This window comes from Lepidochelys kempii, chromosome 8 (assembly GCF_965140265.1).
Source record: "Lepidochelys kempii isolate rLepKem1 chromosome 8, rLepKem1.hap2, whole genome shotgun sequence".
NCBI classification, from domain to species: domain Eukaryota; kingdom Metazoa; phylum Chordata; order Testudines; family Cheloniidae; genus Lepidochelys; species Lepidochelys kempii.
Window position 1 is genome coordinate 29,790,837 of NC_133263.1, and position 17,693 is coordinate 29,808,529.

At 40.3% G+C, this 17,693-nt stretch overlaps 1 protein-coding gene across 2 annotated transcripts in view; it reads right to left on the reverse strand.

Annotated features, from left to right (window-relative positions):
• SLIT3 (slit guidance ligand 3) overlaps nucleotides 1–17,693 on the reverse strand; it is an 802,550-nt gene that overhangs the window by 142,957 nt on the left and 641,900 nt on the right. For both annotated transcript variants that reach the window (XM_073355953.1, XM_073355954.1), the window contains 2 exons: nucleotides 12,167–12,330; nucleotides 5,377–5,509 (listed from right to left, as the gene is read on the reverse strand). In XM_073355953.1, coding sequence (XP_073212054.1) covers nucleotides 5,377–5,509; nucleotides 12,167–12,330 — 297 coding nt within the window. The remainder of the gene's footprint in view (nucleotides 1–5,376; nucleotides 5,510–12,166; nucleotides 12,331–17,693) is intronic.

The window sequence follows — 17,693 nt, forward strand, 5'->3', positions numbered from 1 at the left end:
AAGAGACCAGGTGACGATCAGAGAGGGAGAATTGAGCAACAGAGAGGTCAGAGAGAGAAGTGCTTGGTGAAGATGAAGTCAAATGAATGGCTCTTTTAGCGAGTGAGAGTTGAACCAGATCTGCAGGTAGAATGGAGAGGTGAGGGTGGGGAAATGCACAGCTAAGCGGTTGGATGGGTCATCAACATGGAAGCTGATGTTGCCAAAGAAGAGAATGGGAGATTGTGAGGAAAGGAAGAGAGAGTATGAGACAGGAATACATTAAACATTTTATATATATGCATAGCAATACAAATAAAAAAAGACACTAAAAAAGTTGATGTACATCTGCGTTTTCATACCACCCCCAATACTGTTCTATCCAAGTACTTAGGGTCACCATAGTATTATGAGTCCAGAGACAACATGATTGATGTATATTTAATCTAAAACTAGACTATGCTCATTATAATAACATAAGTAACTCCAATGTTTTCTCCTTGAAGCAAATCCGTGCTATTTCCCATAGCACGAATAGCAGCAGCTGGATACTGTCAGGCCTTTATTAGATATGGCCAGGCCTTTACTTCAGATTACTGCTCCTTTAAAAACAAAACAAAACAAAACTCAAGTATTGGGGTACTGCATGGAAAGCATGCTTGGGAAAGTTGCTTCAGACAAAAAAAAAAGCTTTTTTAAGGCACTGATGTGGAGGGAAGTTAGGCTGTATACTGGATCAGTATGCTACTATTTTACTTCTGACAGCAGGACTAGAAATCTGAGTAAACTCAAAGGACAAGTCTTCCCTTCAGAACTGTGCACAGAGCAAAGGAAGCCCATGTATGTACTGGCTAACAATACCAGTACCATAAGGAAGGGCAGTAAGAGATACTGAATGGCATCCTCCTGCTCCACAGGTTTCCTAGGAAACCTGTGGAAAGCTTGTTCATAGGGGTAGGTTTTTGAAAGGCGTTGGGTGGCTGGGGAATGGCAACTGATTGTGATATCTTCCCTATTAAAAGCCCAAGAGATTTACACCGCAGGCTATACCTGACCTTGCCTGACAAGCATTATCTTGTACAGAACCTTTCACCGCAACGTGAAGACCCTTATTCCAAAGGAAGGCTTGGGACCAACTACAGGGAGGTGTCCTTTGGCAGCATGGCTCCAAATGTCAAGGAAAGAATGGGCTTCTGGGTATTGTCTTCCATTTTATACCTTCCCCCAAATCTGTCCATGTGCTGTATGGCCCTTGGTCCAATCTGTGATCCCATAATAGAACTACCGTCCTTTTGAGGGCAGTCCTTTCACTCCTTCCCCAGTTAATAATTTGTCAAAAACTTGGAGTTGATAAGACTTGTGGCGTTACACATGCCTCATGCAGATTTGACCCTACCTGTATAATTCCAGATTTCTGCACATCACAGAACCAGGCCATTTACTGGGACTTAATATGACTGGCAATCTCTACATTTAGAGACACTGGAATAGCAGGATGGAAGTGTGTTGGCAAAACAATACGGGGAAAACTTGTACAGCACCTGTCTGCACTATGCCTAGCTCTGGATAGTTCTATTAACCCCTGGTTTTGAGACTTCAGTTAACTTACAAATTATAAAGTAGACCTTCTAGAAGGTATTTCATATGTAAAAAGAATAAAAGCAATAAAGTTAACAGTAATTGCTTTACTGTGGGGACTTGATTCAAGGTGCCCTTTCTTAAAGTTGACATTAAGGGCACCAAGACACAGTTTCTATGTTCAGCATGCTTCTGAGTCTCTATAGTCAATCCAGAATGGAAACCCAAGAGGAAAATTGGAGAGGTGGAGAGCCTTGGTTTCCAATCTGCCATCATTGTAATAACACCAGTGCTGATGCTCTACTTAGCCTTTTCCACTGAAGTAGGATATGATGAAATTCTACCCTCTGCATAATGAAATTCTCTGTCCCCTTGTCAGAGGAATATTCATTTCAGCACTTTGTTATTTAGTACCTGTTGCAGTTAGAAATTTCCTGTTGTAGAGGTATTTTGGAGTTTTATATGCAACACTAATTTACTGGCTTGGTAAGCTGTATGGCCGTGTTCTTTTATTAAAATGTGGTGTATAAAGTACGTTACATTTTAATAAAAAGCATTTCAGCTGACAGCTTGTTATAGAAGTTGCCATTCTAACATGGAAAATGGAAGTTTATAAATGCAAGACTCCACAGCATTCATCAAAATTCCACTAAAATATTCCCCTTTGTTACTTGGAACACCACATCAGACCTCTCCCAGAGAAAGAGCCATGAACCATCAGGAAAATTAATGCGAAATCCTTGCCTCAGTCATCACCAAGGGCTCTGTGCACAGTGACACAAGTACTATTCTAAGGCATGGTGTAAGGGGCAGGATACAGGCACCCTGCATGAGGGGAAACATTGCTCTCCAGGGCTTGCTCACAGGAAACCAGCATGTAGTTTGTCTGAGAATGGAGGTAAGCTGGGGGAGAAACTGGTCATTTCTCCCTTCTGGGAGGTCAGCACCTGCTGAAATGGTAGGCAAGTACTCAGTCTTTTGGGGAGTGCTGGAGTATGAGTGGCTGCGGTGGTAGCCATGGAGAGGGGCCACTGTCACTCTGGCTGAGGAGGTCGAGTATTCCCTTCTTACACAGACCATTGTGGATCTTCTGTATATATAGACTAGCTACTCAAAAGCCATGCAGTTTGAAGATTGGATCTTGAACCTGTCATAGGAAGAGGTTACTTAAATAATTGGCACCACTTGCCAAAGAATAATCACTCCCTAGCAGTATACAGCGCCTTCAAGGACTCAGGATGTATCCTGTGATTTGTTGAATATAGACCAGCAAATGGGTCTGACACATCCTTATATCACATAGCAATGCTTTGGTGAGAGGTAAAAATATCACCTTCACGGGTTAACTCTAAAATCTAGTTTTCCTGCAAGTTACTGAAATCTGCTGGAGAGTCTCCTGGGTTCCATTTCTTTCTTCCAAATCTACCATCTTGCTATAGAAACAGAGACTGGAAGACATTTGTTTCATAGTCCTATTAAACCTGCTGGGGTTCTCCTGTTTCTGCCAGAGCAGGTAATGAATATGTTGTGGTTTAAAGCAGTAGTTGATGCTATTAGAGAAACACGGACAGTTTAGAAATGTCTGAGCTACGGAAGTCAAAACTTACTAGTTTAAAAAAATCTGTTAAATTTTAACTGTCCTCAATATATGACAGGGACATGGTGGGAGGCACAGAAGAATCTATAATTGGTAATAGAAAAGGAAAATCTTCAGGCAGCTTTTACCCCTGAAATACAGTTTTAAAAAGCCTTTAAATCTAAAACTTTTGGAATTCTGACAGATAACTAGGTCCTAGATGATACAAGGTTTTCTAGAACATAACCAACATCTGGACTTGGACCTAGAAGCAAAGAGGAAGCTTGTGAGCTTGATTACATTATTTGCATTTCAGACCTGTCATGCTTTGAATCAAAAGATCGCACACCTTTTGCTTCAGGAACTGATGTCAAGGAAAATCTGCCTGGCTTTGTTTGTACTGACAAATGGGAAGCTCAGCTCAGGTTGGCTGAAAGAATCAGCAAGTGACAAAATCAGCTGAGAAGGATTCAGGATTTTGCTTCCAAAACATACAAAATTGAAAGCATGCAAAAAGAGGTGTCGTTTGGAATTAGTTCCATTGCTAAATTTTTGGATTCAAAACACAACACCAAACTAGAAGGTTGCAAATTCAAGTAGATTAGACTGTTCAGTTCTATGCAGCTGTACTTGTAATATCACAGACTGCTACTTTCAGTTGCAAAGGACGACTAAAGGACATAGCAAACTGCAGGAATTTGTGATATTGCTGTCACAATAGGAATGAAGTTAACTCATGTCACTGGTGTATAGCATATAAAATATTATTACACTCATTATAGCAATCCTGAACATAAAAACATCAGTGTTGCACAGTTATATGGAACTGAAGTGATACCTGTAATTCCCCATTGACTACAAATCACGCTCGAGGGAAGTGCTGGAGCTCCAGCATGATGAGGGCAGAATCTATCCTGCAGAAACTTTACGATTGGTGATGACACATTAAAAGGATAAGAATCAACTTGACTTTTAGATGAAAGCATATTACTACTCTGTGAACTGAGCAAATTTGACGAGAAATCATTGGCACACGTTAAACATGTACTCTTTCACTTCTCCAGTTAGAGTCACTTTTTTACACCAGACACCACACACACTCGCTATGGATTTTTCTGCACTGGAACACTCACAAAAGTTAAGCTTATTCAAGTAAAGCTGTGAAGTTAACGTGCATAATTTAGAAGTGCATTAAACCCTTGTGTGGACACTCTCTTTCCGAAGTAAAGTGGCTTTATTTTGCTGTTGCTTAATCCTCACTAAAAGACACCTATGGAAGGTGTCGCATAATGTTTGAGAAAAAAGACAACACACGTACGGCTTGTGCAGCAGCACTGCAAATTTCCCTCCACTGAACAGCAGGGGCTAACGCTAAGAGTGAAACTGTAATGCCTGTTATATTCCTGGTCTCCCCTGTGTCTAACAATAATAGTGCTAATTAGCATAAATCAGATATGGTTCAGTAGGAAATGGACTAACTTCATTTACTCTCATCATACGGTAACCAACTACTTTCATATATAAACAATCATTAGCTGGTAACAACTTCCAGTAACTACTCAGCGGGGCTAGATTTCAATGTGTGACCCAGAGGTGAAAAACTCTATATTCCTACTACCAACCCTTCAAGCCATTCAATTTCTCCAGTATTATGTTTTCTTTCCATGGAAAGAACCAAAAACCAATGTAAATTCACAGCAAATGAAGGAAGCTAGAATGGCTCCCTCAACTCAGGCACATTCACTTTACAATGTAATCTAATTACCCCTGTTATTTTAGACATTTCATGAGAAGAGAAAAGAAAAGAATCCACTGTTTGTTTTCCCTGCTGTTTCTTTTGAAAAATGTCATGCAGTGGGATAATTAGCCCACAGATGCGTATGTAGGGAATATATTTTCCATAGCTCTTTCAAACTGTCTATTGTGAACTCAAGCTGCTGAAAATGCAAGATATATTATACAGTATTGATTTATTCATTTGTTCCCCACATATAGAATGAATAGAAACAAATACATGGCTTGCGTACAATTTAAAATGACATCTCCTCTCTGCGCAGAGTAACATAGGCAGTTACAGCCTACTCGGGCACAAGAAAAAGGCCACAACAATCAAAAAAGACAAGGAAAGTATCCAAGTACAAAGATTCATTCACTGAAGTCAATGGCAAACTTCCATGGACCTCAACTGGCACAGTACCCAGCGCCCTTTTCTTGTGAAAGGAGTAACATAAAATGTAACTTACAGCTCAGTCACATCCTTGGGGATGCCTTTGGGCAGGATGCGCAGCCCTTTGTTACTGCAGCGCACTACTGAGTCCACGCAAGTACATTGATCAGGACAACGAGGAGAGAGTAGACAGCTGCTTTCATCATTACCTGCAGAGAGAGAGAGAGAGAGAATGACCATGAGAGGATCCTGATATTTGGAAATCAACCATGCAGGCCAGGAGGGCTCACTTCAGAGGCAATTGCTCACATCTAATACAAAATAGGGACATCCATAAGTCTACAACAGTTGGGTTGTCAATTGATCCCTAATATTTAGTGTCTCTCCAACATCACATACTGGATCACTGATATCGGGGTGAAAAACTGCCCTGAAAAATGGTGGCAATTGTTTTAAAGGGAAAAGGAAACAAAGTTTTATCAAAAAGCTGGCTACAAATCTTCATCTATTAAATAGCCTCTCCCTGTCACCCCAACACATGCACCCTGTCTTAGCTTAAATGGAAAACTTTACCAGACTATTAGCCTTAATCTTACCTTGACATAAGATTACAAGGAATCTTTTTTTTTAAATAACTATCTAGCTTTATTTCATCATGATGTAAATCTTTCAATGTTAAGTGTCGACTTTTAATGTTGGCATGCCACTTCATTTATCACTTTAATTGAAAAGCCTCATTGTTGACAAGGATAACTAGGCAAAAAAGAAAAACACCCCAAGCTACATGCTCAGAATTGCTGGCAATGCATCTGTGCATGCATAAAAATATCTAATACTCCTAAAGTGGATTCAAAATTCCATAAACAACAGATTAAATCTCATAATTGAAGAACAACAGTGTTTGCATGGAAGAAACCAAGTCTTTGACGTTAAGAACATTAAAGCATGGATTTTCCCCAAAAACAACACGCTTCACAAAACATTAGGAAAATGAATACTCTAGTATCAAGATGCATATGGAAGGAAACAGTTAGTGAAACATACTCTAGATGATCATAATAGGAAGTATATAAATGTTTATGAATGCAAGCAGACTGAATGTACTGAACATTGAAATAATAAAGTTAAACCATATGACCATGTTTCCATTAGAAATTTTCATTTCTTTAAGACTGATACAAAGACTAATTGAGGCAGAGATGATTTTCCTTCTTTCATGGGTCTGCCAGGTGTATGCTTGAGCCTTCAAGTTTAAACAAGACTGGAAGCCCTACTAGAGGTCTGCAAAGTAATCCCAGCAACTTTCACTCCTGAGTGTGCATTTCCAAAAAGGGATGGTTTCCATTAAAAATGACAGAGAGAAAAAGAAGAAAGGGGAATGGGAAAATAATCCCATCATTACAAACCAACCTATGCCACCAAGATATGAATGTAACTAAGCTAAACTTTTACTGTAGCTCCTGGTCTCTCCTGCTCACTTCCCCTATTGTTTACTAAACTCACTCATTACTTGCTAATCCTGCAAATGCTTAAGCCCAAGAACAACTTTATGCACTTGGGTAGTCCCACTGAACCAAAGGAGATGAATGTACATTAGGTTACTCCACTCTCACCCTGCCCCCAAATCTTGCTTCACAGGGAGGTAGAGGCTGATGTGCACAGGGAGCAAAACCTCATCATATACTGTCCCCACACAGAGCAACTGAAGCATTTCTGCAAAGTCCCTTGGATCACAGACCGTCGTTTTGTTCTGTGTTCGTACAGCACCTAGCATGATCGGGTCCTGTTTCATGTCCAAGGCTCCTAGCAGTTACAATGATACAAACAACAGCAGCAGCAGCAGGAGGTCCTCCATAGCAGAGGAGGAAGGGTCAGAGTTTGCCCCTAAATGGCCACAGCCGTTCATTACACTTCACTGAATCTTTCTGATTGATTTCTAAATCTCTGATATTTCTATATTCCCATTATATTTCTACTGAAACGTCACAGCCCCAAGATCTAGTAGGTTCTCCAAGCAAGCCCCATTCCTACTGTCCTCAGGGGTTAAGGGAATGGGAGAAAAAGTCAGTAACTACACTGGCATCATTCTCAAGGAAAATTGCTTTGTTCGTCAAACTCCCTGGCAAGGAGCTGAATGCATTTGTTCAAGGGTGAAAAAAAGGTGTATCCTGAAAGAATTCAGAGAAACCAGTCTTAGCTGATTGCACAAGGAAGAACTCATATCTAGGCTTGGAGGGAGGGGGCCCGGAACATGGGAATCTATAGGAAGATGGGAAGAGTCAACTGAGACTACACCAAATACGAGCCCCAGGAGGATACAGGATGGGCTGAAGAGGATTACAAGGGAGAATAGGAATGGAAAGAACTTGCAGCCAGAGGGAACAGGGGATAGACTGGAGAATAGCACCATCACCAGGAAAAGGCAGGTCTATGTGATCGGGGACTCTTTACTGAGAAGAATAGACAGGCCTGTAACCAGAGCTGATCCAGAGAATAGGAGGGTGTCCTGTCTTCCTGGTGCTAAGATACGGGATGTAGACCTGAGGTTGAAAAGGATCCTAAAGGGATCGGGAAAGAATCCCCTAATTATCCTTCATGTGGGAACAAATGATATGGCTAGATTCTCACTGGAACGTATGAAGGGAGACTATGCTAAGCTGGGGAAGATGCTTAAGGAAATCGAGACTCAGGTGATCTTTAGTGGGATTCTGCCTGTTCCTAGAGAAAGGCAACAAAGGTGTGACAAGATTATGACTATCAACAGATGGCTTAGGCAGTGGTGCTATAAGGAGGGCTTTGGGATGTATGGCCACTGGGAGGCATTCATGGACAGAGGACAGTTCTCTCGGGATGGACTTCATCTGAGTAGGGAAGGAAATAGACTTCTAGGATGGAGGCTGGCACAACTGATTAAGAGAACTTTAAACTAGGAATTTGGGGGAGATGGTTGGGAGATGTCCAGGTAATCTCCACGCCGGATTTTAGCATTGAGAGGGAAGAAAACAAAGTAAGAAAGGATACAGCCGTGGGTAGGAGAATGTATATAAGGAGGAAGGGCAGTGTGCATACCAGTCTAATAGGTTATACTGGCTGTGGAATGACCGTGCCTAACAGGGTACAGCATGTGAGCGAGGCCAAACAGCAAAAATTAAGGTGTTTGTACACCAATGCGAGGAGCCTGGGTAACAAAAGGGAGGAGCTAGAGCTACTGGTGCAGGAAGTGAAACCAGATATTATAGGGGTAACAGAAACATGGTGGAATAGTCGTCATGACTGGAGTACAGGTATTGAAGGGTATGTGCTGTTTAGGAAAGACAGAAATAAAGGTAAAGGTGGTGGAGCAGCATTGTATATCAATGATGAGGCAGAATGTAAAGAAATAAGAAGCCATGGAACGGATAAGATAGAGTCCGTTTGGGCAAAAATTACATTGGGGAAGAAAACTACTAGAGCCTCCCCTGGGATAGTGCTTGGGGTGTGCTATAGACCGCTGGGATCTAATTTGGATACGGATAGAGCCCTCTTTAATGTTTTTAATGAAGTATGTACTAATAGAAACTGCATGACCATGGGAGACTTTAACTTCCCAGATATAGACTGGAGGACGAGTGCTAGTAATAATAATAGGGCTCAGATTTTCCTAGATGCGATATCTGATGGATTCCTTCATCAAGTAGTTGCTGAACCGACTAGAGGAGATGCCATTTTAGATTTGGTTTTGGTGAGTAGTGAGGACCTCATAGAAGAAATCGTTGTAGGGGACAATCTTGGTTCAAGTGACCATGAGCTAATTCAGTTCAAACTGAATGGAAGGATTAACAAAAATAAATCTGCAACTAGGGTTTTTGATTTAAAAAGGGCTGACTTTCAAAAATTAAGGAAATTAGTTTGGGAAGTGGATTGGACTGAAGAACTTATGGATCTAAAGGCAGAGGAGGCCTGGGATTACTTTAAATCAAAGCTGCAGAAGCTATCGGAAGCCTGCATCCCAAGAAAGGGGAAAAAATTCATAGGAAGGAGTTGTAGACCAAGCTGGATGAGCAATCATCTCAGAGAGGTGATTAAGAAAAAGCAGAAAGCATATAGGGAGTGGAAGATGGGAGGGATCAGCAAGGAAAGCCACCTTATTGAGGTCAGAACATGTAGGGATAAAGTGAGAAAGGCTAAAAGTCAAGTAGAGTTGGACCTTGCAAAAGGAATTAAAACCAATAGTAAAAGGTTCTATAGCCATATAAATAAGAAGAAAACAAAGAAAGAAGAAGTGGGACCGCTAAACACTGAGGATGGAGTGGAGATCAAGATAATCCAGGCATGGCCCAATATCTAAACAAATACTTTGCCTCAGTCTTTAATAAGGCTAAAGAGGATCTTAGGGATAATGGTAGCATGACAAATGGGAATGAGGATATGGAGGTAGATATTACCACATCTGAGGTAGAAGCGAAACTCGAACTGCTTAATGGGACTAAATTGGGGGGCAAGATAATCTTCATCCAAGAATATTAAAGGAATTGGCACATGAAATTGCAAGCCCATTAGCAAGAATTTTTAATGAATCTGTAAATTCAGGGGTTGTACCATATGATTGGAGAATTGCTAACACAGTTCCTATTTTTAAGAAAGGGAAAAATAGTGATCCGTGTAACTACAGGCCTGTTAGTTTGACATCTGTAGTATGCAAGGTCTTGGAAAAAATTTTGAAGGAGAAAGTAGTTAAGGACATTGAGGTCAGTGGTAAATGGGACAAAATACAGCATGGTTTTACAAAAGGTAGATTGTGCCAAACCAACCTGATCTCTTTCTTTGAGAAAGTAACAAATTTTTTTTAGATAAAGGAAATGCAGTGGATCTATTTTACCTAGATTTCAGTAAGGCGTTTGATATCGTGCCACATGGGGAATTATTAGTTAAATTGGAAAAGATGGGCATCAATATGAAAATTGAAAGGTGAATAAGGAATTGGTTAACAGGGAGACTACAGCGAGTCCTACTGCAGGCTGGAGGGAAGTTACCAGTGGAGTTCCTCAGGGATCGGTTTTGGGATTTATTTAATCTTTTTATTACTGACCTCAATAGCACAAAAAGTGGGAGTGTGCTAATAAAGTTTACAGATGATACAAAGCTGGGAGGTATTGCCAATTTAGAGAGAGACCAGGATATCATACAGGAAGATTTGGATGACCTTGTAAACTGGAGTAATAGGATGAAATTTAATAGTGAGAAGTGTAAGGTTATGCATTTAGGGATTAATAACAAGAATTTTAGTTATAAGCTGGGGACGCATCAATTAGAAGTAACGGAGGAGGAGAAGGACCTTGGAGTATTGGTTGATCATAGGATGACTATGAGCTGCCAATGTGATATGGCCGTGAAAAAAGCTAATGCGATCTTGGGATGCATCAGGCGAGGTATTTCCAGTAGAGATAAGGAGGTTTTAGTACCGTTATACAAGGCACTGGTGAGACCTCACCTGGAATACTGTGTGCAGTTCTGGTCTCCCATGTTTAAGAAGGATGAATTCAAACTGGAACAGGTACAGAGAAGGGCTACTAGGATGATCTGAGGAATGGAAAACCTGTCTTATGAAAGGAGACTCAAGGAGCTTGGCTTGTTTAGCCTAACTAAAAGAAGGTTGAGGGGAGATATGATTGCTCTATATAAATATATCACAGGGATAAATACTGGAGAGGGAGAGGAATTATTTAAGCTCAGTACCAATGTGGACACAAGAACAAATGGATATAAACTGGTCATTGGGAAGTTTAGACTTGAAATTAGATGAAGGTTTCTAACCATCAGAGGAGTCAAGTTTTGGAATAGCCTTCTAAGAGAAGCAGTGGGGGCAAAAGACCTATCTGGCTTTAAGATTAGACTCAATAAATTTATGGAGGAGATGGTATGATGGGATAACATGATTTTGGCAATTAATTGATCTTTGACTATTATGGTAAATAGGCCCAATGGCCTGTGATGGGATGTTAGATGGGGTGGGATCTGAGTTACTACAGAAAATTCTTTCCTGGGTATCTGGCTGGTGAATCTTGCCCATATGCTCAGGGTTTAGCTGATCACCATACTTGGGGTTGGGAAGGAATTTTCCTCCAGGGCAGATTGGAAGAAGCCCTGGAGGTTTCTCGTCTTCCTCTGTAGCATGGGGCATGGGTCACTTACTGGAGGATTCTCTGCTCCTTGAAGTCTTTAAACCATGATTTGAGGACTTCAATAGCTCAGACATAGGTTAGGGGTTTGTTGCAGGAGTGGGTGGGTGAGATTTTCTGTGGCCTGAGTTGTGGAGGAGGTCGGACTATATGATCATAATGGTCCCTTCTGACCTTAATATCTATGAATCTACTAAGGTGCCATCGCCAACAAAAAAAAAAACAATTCCCAGATGATAGAACAATGACATTTGATAAAAGACAGTTCTCTCCCTCATGACTACGGTAGAACCTCACAGTTATGAACACCAGTCAACCCCACACCTCATTTGGAACCAAAAGTACGCAATCAGGCAGCAGCAGAGACATTTATAAAAAGCAAATAAAGTACAGTACTGTGTTAAATATAAACTACTAAAAAAAAAAGGGAAAGCAGCATTTTTCTTCTGCAGAGTAAAGTTTCAAAGTTGTATTAAGTCAATGTTCAGCTGTAAACTTTTGAAAGAACCACCAAAATGTTTTGTTCAGACTTATGAACATTTCAGAGTTATGAACAACCTCCACTCCCGAGGTGTTCGTAACTCTGAGGTTCTACTGTAGATTTAATTCAGCTCTTTTCATCATGATATCGTGGTACTGATTAGGTAGAAAAACCAGCAGAGATACCAGTCTGGTAATGAAATACCCAGTCCCATCAAGTTTCCTTACCATCACAGGTGAAGTCTTGTATGGCTACATCTTGAATCGGAATCTCCTTTAAGAAAGAGGGTTTCTGGCAACGTGGATTTCCACTGACAATTCTCCTTTTCCTCAGCCATTTCCCTAGCCATGCCAGGTGGCAATTACAATTAAAGGGATTAGACAGCAAATTACTGAAAGGGAATCAAGACAAAAACACGTTGAACATGGTCAGCTACTACAGACATTAAGTGACTAGAGCGGGGATAGGCAACCTATGGCACGCGTGCCAAAGGCAGCATGCGAGCTGATTTTCATTGGCATTCACACTGCCTGGGTCCTGGCACCCGGTCCGGGGCGGCTCTGCATTTTAATTTAATTTTAAATGAAGATTCTCAAACATTTTAAAAACCTTATTTACTTTATATACAACAATAGTTTAGTTATATATTAAAGACTTATAGAAAGAGACCTTCTAAAAAATGTATTACTGGCATGCGAAACCTTAAATTACAGTGAATAAATGAAGACTCAGCACACCACTTCTGAAAGGTTGCTGACCCCTGGACTATAGAAAGCCCATATATTCACAGCTCAAGGATTCCATTCAAGGCTCTGCCCCTTATTGTCAGTGAGAGCCTGGCCAATTCACTTAGGCTTGTTCTACACAGAAATTTTGTACTAGCATAATTGTCTGTAAGGGGTGTGTGTTTTAGACTGATACAATTCCTTGTGAGGATGCAGTTATATTGGTATTACACTGATATAACTTATTCCCTTTCCCTTAAGGAAATAAGCACATTTATACTGGCATAACTGTGGCCACACTGGAGAAGAAGGGTATGTAGCACTTTATGTAAGCTAGTATAGTTAAAGTGATACAGCCTTTGTGTATAGATAAGCCCTTGATGTGAGTGAATGTACCTATCTAGAAAAGGCTGTGATAGTATTGTACTTACCTGCGTCACAGCTATTGTGAGGTACACACCATATCTTGTAACTGCTTCTGAAATATCTTTCATATGCAGTCCAACTGTTGTAGCACAACAGGCGACTATGCTAGCATTGTAACAATTCATGAAAAGAGACCATTGGATGGACTGCCTAAGAGGGGTAAGTATATCAGAGTTTGGGCTAACAGTTTTTAGAAAAAGAAATCCCTATGTACTCCAAATATCAACAATCATGCTGCCAAGCAAGATTCCTGGGGAACTGTGGATAACAGCTGTCTTTTTAAACACATCTGTATCTCTAATACCATTGCTGAAGTCACTGTAGACAGAACCTTAGTTCTTTAATTATTTCTTAAAGATTTCTGGATCCTTTGAATGAAAGCTGCTACATGTAAAGTGGTGTTATATTTAACACATTCACCGGGATAGTTCTAGGATAACTGGAAAAAGAACTGAGAGAGTCTTGAAAGAAGATAAATCCTACCTGAGACCACAACTAATGAGTTGAAATGTCCATAATTTGTGTTTGTGCTGTTTTAAGCTCAACAGTAGACTAAGGGAAGAGGGTGATGTTCTATCTGATGTATGAAAAGCAGCAGTGGTTTCAAGTTTGTGAAAGACCTCCCCAAGGAAGGAGAATGAACATGAATGAACATGTTGGGCAGAAGATCTCCAGCAAGACAGCAGGAATTTTAAGGTCCAATGAATGCAGCATCTCTTGTCCATGCAGCAAGTGTGTAGATTTAGCTGGAAACAGTGACATGGAGACCATGGAACTATTTGATATCCTACATAATTTTTTTTAAAATCTGATGTCCCAGTCAAATAAAGCTATATCAAGGTTTCTTCCAGTCACTGGTCCTTCAGATTGCTATGGAATCTTATAAAAAACATCTGAGAGAACTGTGAGGAAAATGAATAATCATACCACTGCCCAGACTATATAGTTCTGGGCCAACACCACATACCCACAATATGGTTTACAGCCACTCCTAGAAAATTGGCTAATATTTTTAGCCAAAAACACCCCAATGCTAGCAATAACCCAGAGCAATGGGTGTATAATTACAAGTTGGCCTAGCACAGACTATTGAAATTTATAGTTAGAGTAAAAAAGGCAGAAAGAAACTCAGCACGATGTGGTTCAACTACCAAAACCCCCCAACTTTCTTCGTCTCCACTATGACTCCACTAACCACTTCATTGTCAATAAAGAGGACTCAAAATGAGGAGGAAAGGAGCAGCTTTCAGAGTCAAAAAGTTATAAGCAAACATCTTTTCTCAGGTGAAGACTGGCACTGAAAACATCAATGTATTTCTAGTTATTTTTATCCTAAATTGTTTTCCATTTTCTTTCATCCATAATAGGACCACAGACAGGATGTCCTGTATATTTTCAAAATGGACTTACTTTGGCACAAACAATGTTTCCATGAGCCAAATGTTTAAACTGCCAAAGCCAGGGCAGACAGCACTTCACAGGCCATTTGCTATATTGTCCGTAAGAGACTTGAGCCATAGTTCACACATAAATCCCAAGAACAAAACACTCCACAATTTGGAGCAGATTATATGTATATACAATGAGTTTCTTGAAGAAAAGGCTATATTGAACTTAAAGAATATTTCACACATCTGCAGCATCTTTATTCTGGGCATCTCCAAGAGCTTCATAAATATGAGTTTAATCCAAACCCTCTTATGAAGGTGATTATTGTCTCCACTTTACAGATGAATAAACTATGTCAAAGAAGAGTTTGTGGAGTAACCCTGGGTCCCAGTGATTCAGCCGATGATCAGGGAAAAGAACCCAGGTTTTCTGACCTCTCCTAGCGCCAGGTTCTAACTTATTAAACACCACTTCTCACAAACGAGACCATCTTTACCGTCAGACTCATGAAGCTGTACTGATTTCTGGCTCTATGGGCTTCCTAATTAATAAATAAAAGGTCAAAACAGAAGAACACATAAAAAAGTAACCTTACTCTTCTATTCGCATTCACATTTCAGGATTCATACGATATACACCTTTAACTCACTGAACCCACGGCAAAGATCTCTTCAGCATAGAGTTTTGCTACATGGAAAAAAATATTATAACTCAATTACAAGGCTCTGAATCTGTCATTTTTATTAATGTGGAGCAGTATTTTAGTACACAAGCAGTCCTAATGTTTCCAGTAGAACCACTTGTGTAGTAAGGTTCTGCTAGTATGGGTGTCATGAACTGGGTCCTAAGGGATCATTTAGTCTGCTCATGCATATTGTTGAAATTTAACAGCTGTTTTTTAATTCACTTCTAGTTCCGATTCTTAGACCTCCACTATGATCCAACTCAGGGGTTGTTTGTTCTGTATCATGAGAAAAATAGCCATCATTCTTCTGGATGCTCTTTAAAGAAATGGAGACGAATAAAGCTAAATCAAACAAAAAATGAGGCACACGGCTTCGGAGTAACTGTTTAAGAATCAAAGTTGGATAAACAGTAAAACAAAGAGCGCTTACCAGAAGGGGTAATGCCCCTAGTGTGGACTGTTCTGATATAGTACTATTTACCCTTAAGTATCTTATACACATTTGTCAACATAAACTCCTCTCTTGTTGGTTTTCCGCAGTAGGATTTCCTGTTTTTTGGGGACACTGTCTTTCAGCCAACCAGATTTTACAAAGCATAACTTTAAGGTTAATTCAGTGACAAGGACTCAAAGTGAGTTCTTAACACAATATTTTTCATGTGCTGGTATTGCCAGAACATATTGGGCATGACTAGATGGCATAGCTGGTGCATTGTAAGCACAATGAGAGTATAATTATTATCCTTAATATACAATCCAGTTAATTATGGCAGGAGGGCAGGGACTGCAACAGTTAAGATTGCATAATAGTATCTGTGCTAGCTCACGAAAGCTCATGCTCAAATAAATTGGTTAGTCTCTAAGGTGCCACAAGTACTCCTTTTCTGTTTTCAGCTCAATATTGCCCTTTGGGGATGAAATTTTTCACACTTGGTCTCCACCAAAAGGACAGGTTTTTATTAATTATATTATATTATATTATTTAAAAGATAGAAGCTGGAGCAAAAATGGGTTAGCCAATTTTATCCACATGGAGAATAAATGCCCACTCCTATCATAGAAAGATTCCTTTTTTAAACCTGGAATGGCTGTGGTAGATAGCTGGAAAATGGCATGACAATAAGCCCTTCAGGAGGAGAAGTGCCTTTAAAAAAAAATCAGATGTTGTGTGTTCAAAGTACATTTTGCAGGGGTGGGGGAGAAAACATTTTATGTTTTCTCTATTTTGACCTTTTATTTATGAATTAGGAGGCCCCTAGAGCTGAAGATCAGCACATCTGCATGATACTCTCATAAGTAAACTGTGGAAATGTGGCTGAGATAAAACTACTACAAGGTGCATGTACAAATGGTTGAAAGACCATTCTCAAAAAGAGTGGTTATCTCGAGTTGCTGTCAAATTGTGAGGGTATATCTAGTGGGGTTCTTCAGGGGTCAGTCCTGGGTTTGGTACTATTTGATATTTTCATTAATGACTTGGATTATGGAATAAAGAGTATGCTTTTAAAATCTGCAGATGGCACCAAGCTGGGAGGGGTTGCAAGCTCCTTGGAGGACAGGTTTAAAATTCAAAATGACCTTGACAAATTGGAGAATTGGTCTGAATTCAACAAGATAAAATCCATTAAAGACAAGTGCAAAGTACTTCACCTAGGAAGGGAAAATCAAATGCACAGCTACAAAATAGGGAATAACTGGCTAGGTGGTAGTACTGCTGAAAAGGATCTGGGGTTACAGAAGAACACAAACTGAATATGAGTCATCAATGGGACCTAGCTGCAAAGAAAGTGAATACGATTCTGGGGTACATTAACAGAAGTGTTGTATGTAAGACACGGGAGGTAACTGTCCCGCTTTACTCAGCACTGGTGTGGCCCCAGCTGGAGACATGTATCCAGTTCTGGGCACCACAATTTAAGAAGGATGTGGACACAATGGAAAGAATCCAGAGGAGAGGGGAAAAAATGATAAAAGGTTTAGAAAACCTGACCTATCAGGAAAGGTTGAAAATACTGGGCAAGTTTAGTCTTGAGAAAAGAAAACTGAGGGGCAACCTGATAACAGTCTTCCAATATGTTAAGGGCTGTTATAAAAGGACAGTGATGAATTGTTCTCCTTTTCCACCGAAGGTAGGACAAGAAGTGATGGGCTTAATCTGCAACAAGGGAGATGTAGGTTAGATATTAGGAAAAACTTTCTCACTATAAGGGTGTTTAAGTTCTGGAACAGGCTTCCAAGGGAGGTTGTGGAGTCCCCATCATTGGATACATTTAAAAAACAAGTTGGACAAACCCCTGTCAGGAATGGTCTAGGTTTACTTGGTCCTGCCACAGAGCAGGGGGCTGCACTTCATGACTTCAAGGTTCCTTCCATCCCTACATTTCTATCATTCTATGATTTGTCAGCTTCCGTGGGTAAATTAGTGTCTAGAGAAAAATAATGGGTTGAGGAAGGGCTTTAAGTTTTCCCAACACATTTGGCAGGATATGGTGGGACTGAGCAAAGTGTGCTGAAAGGGAGCTGGGGCTG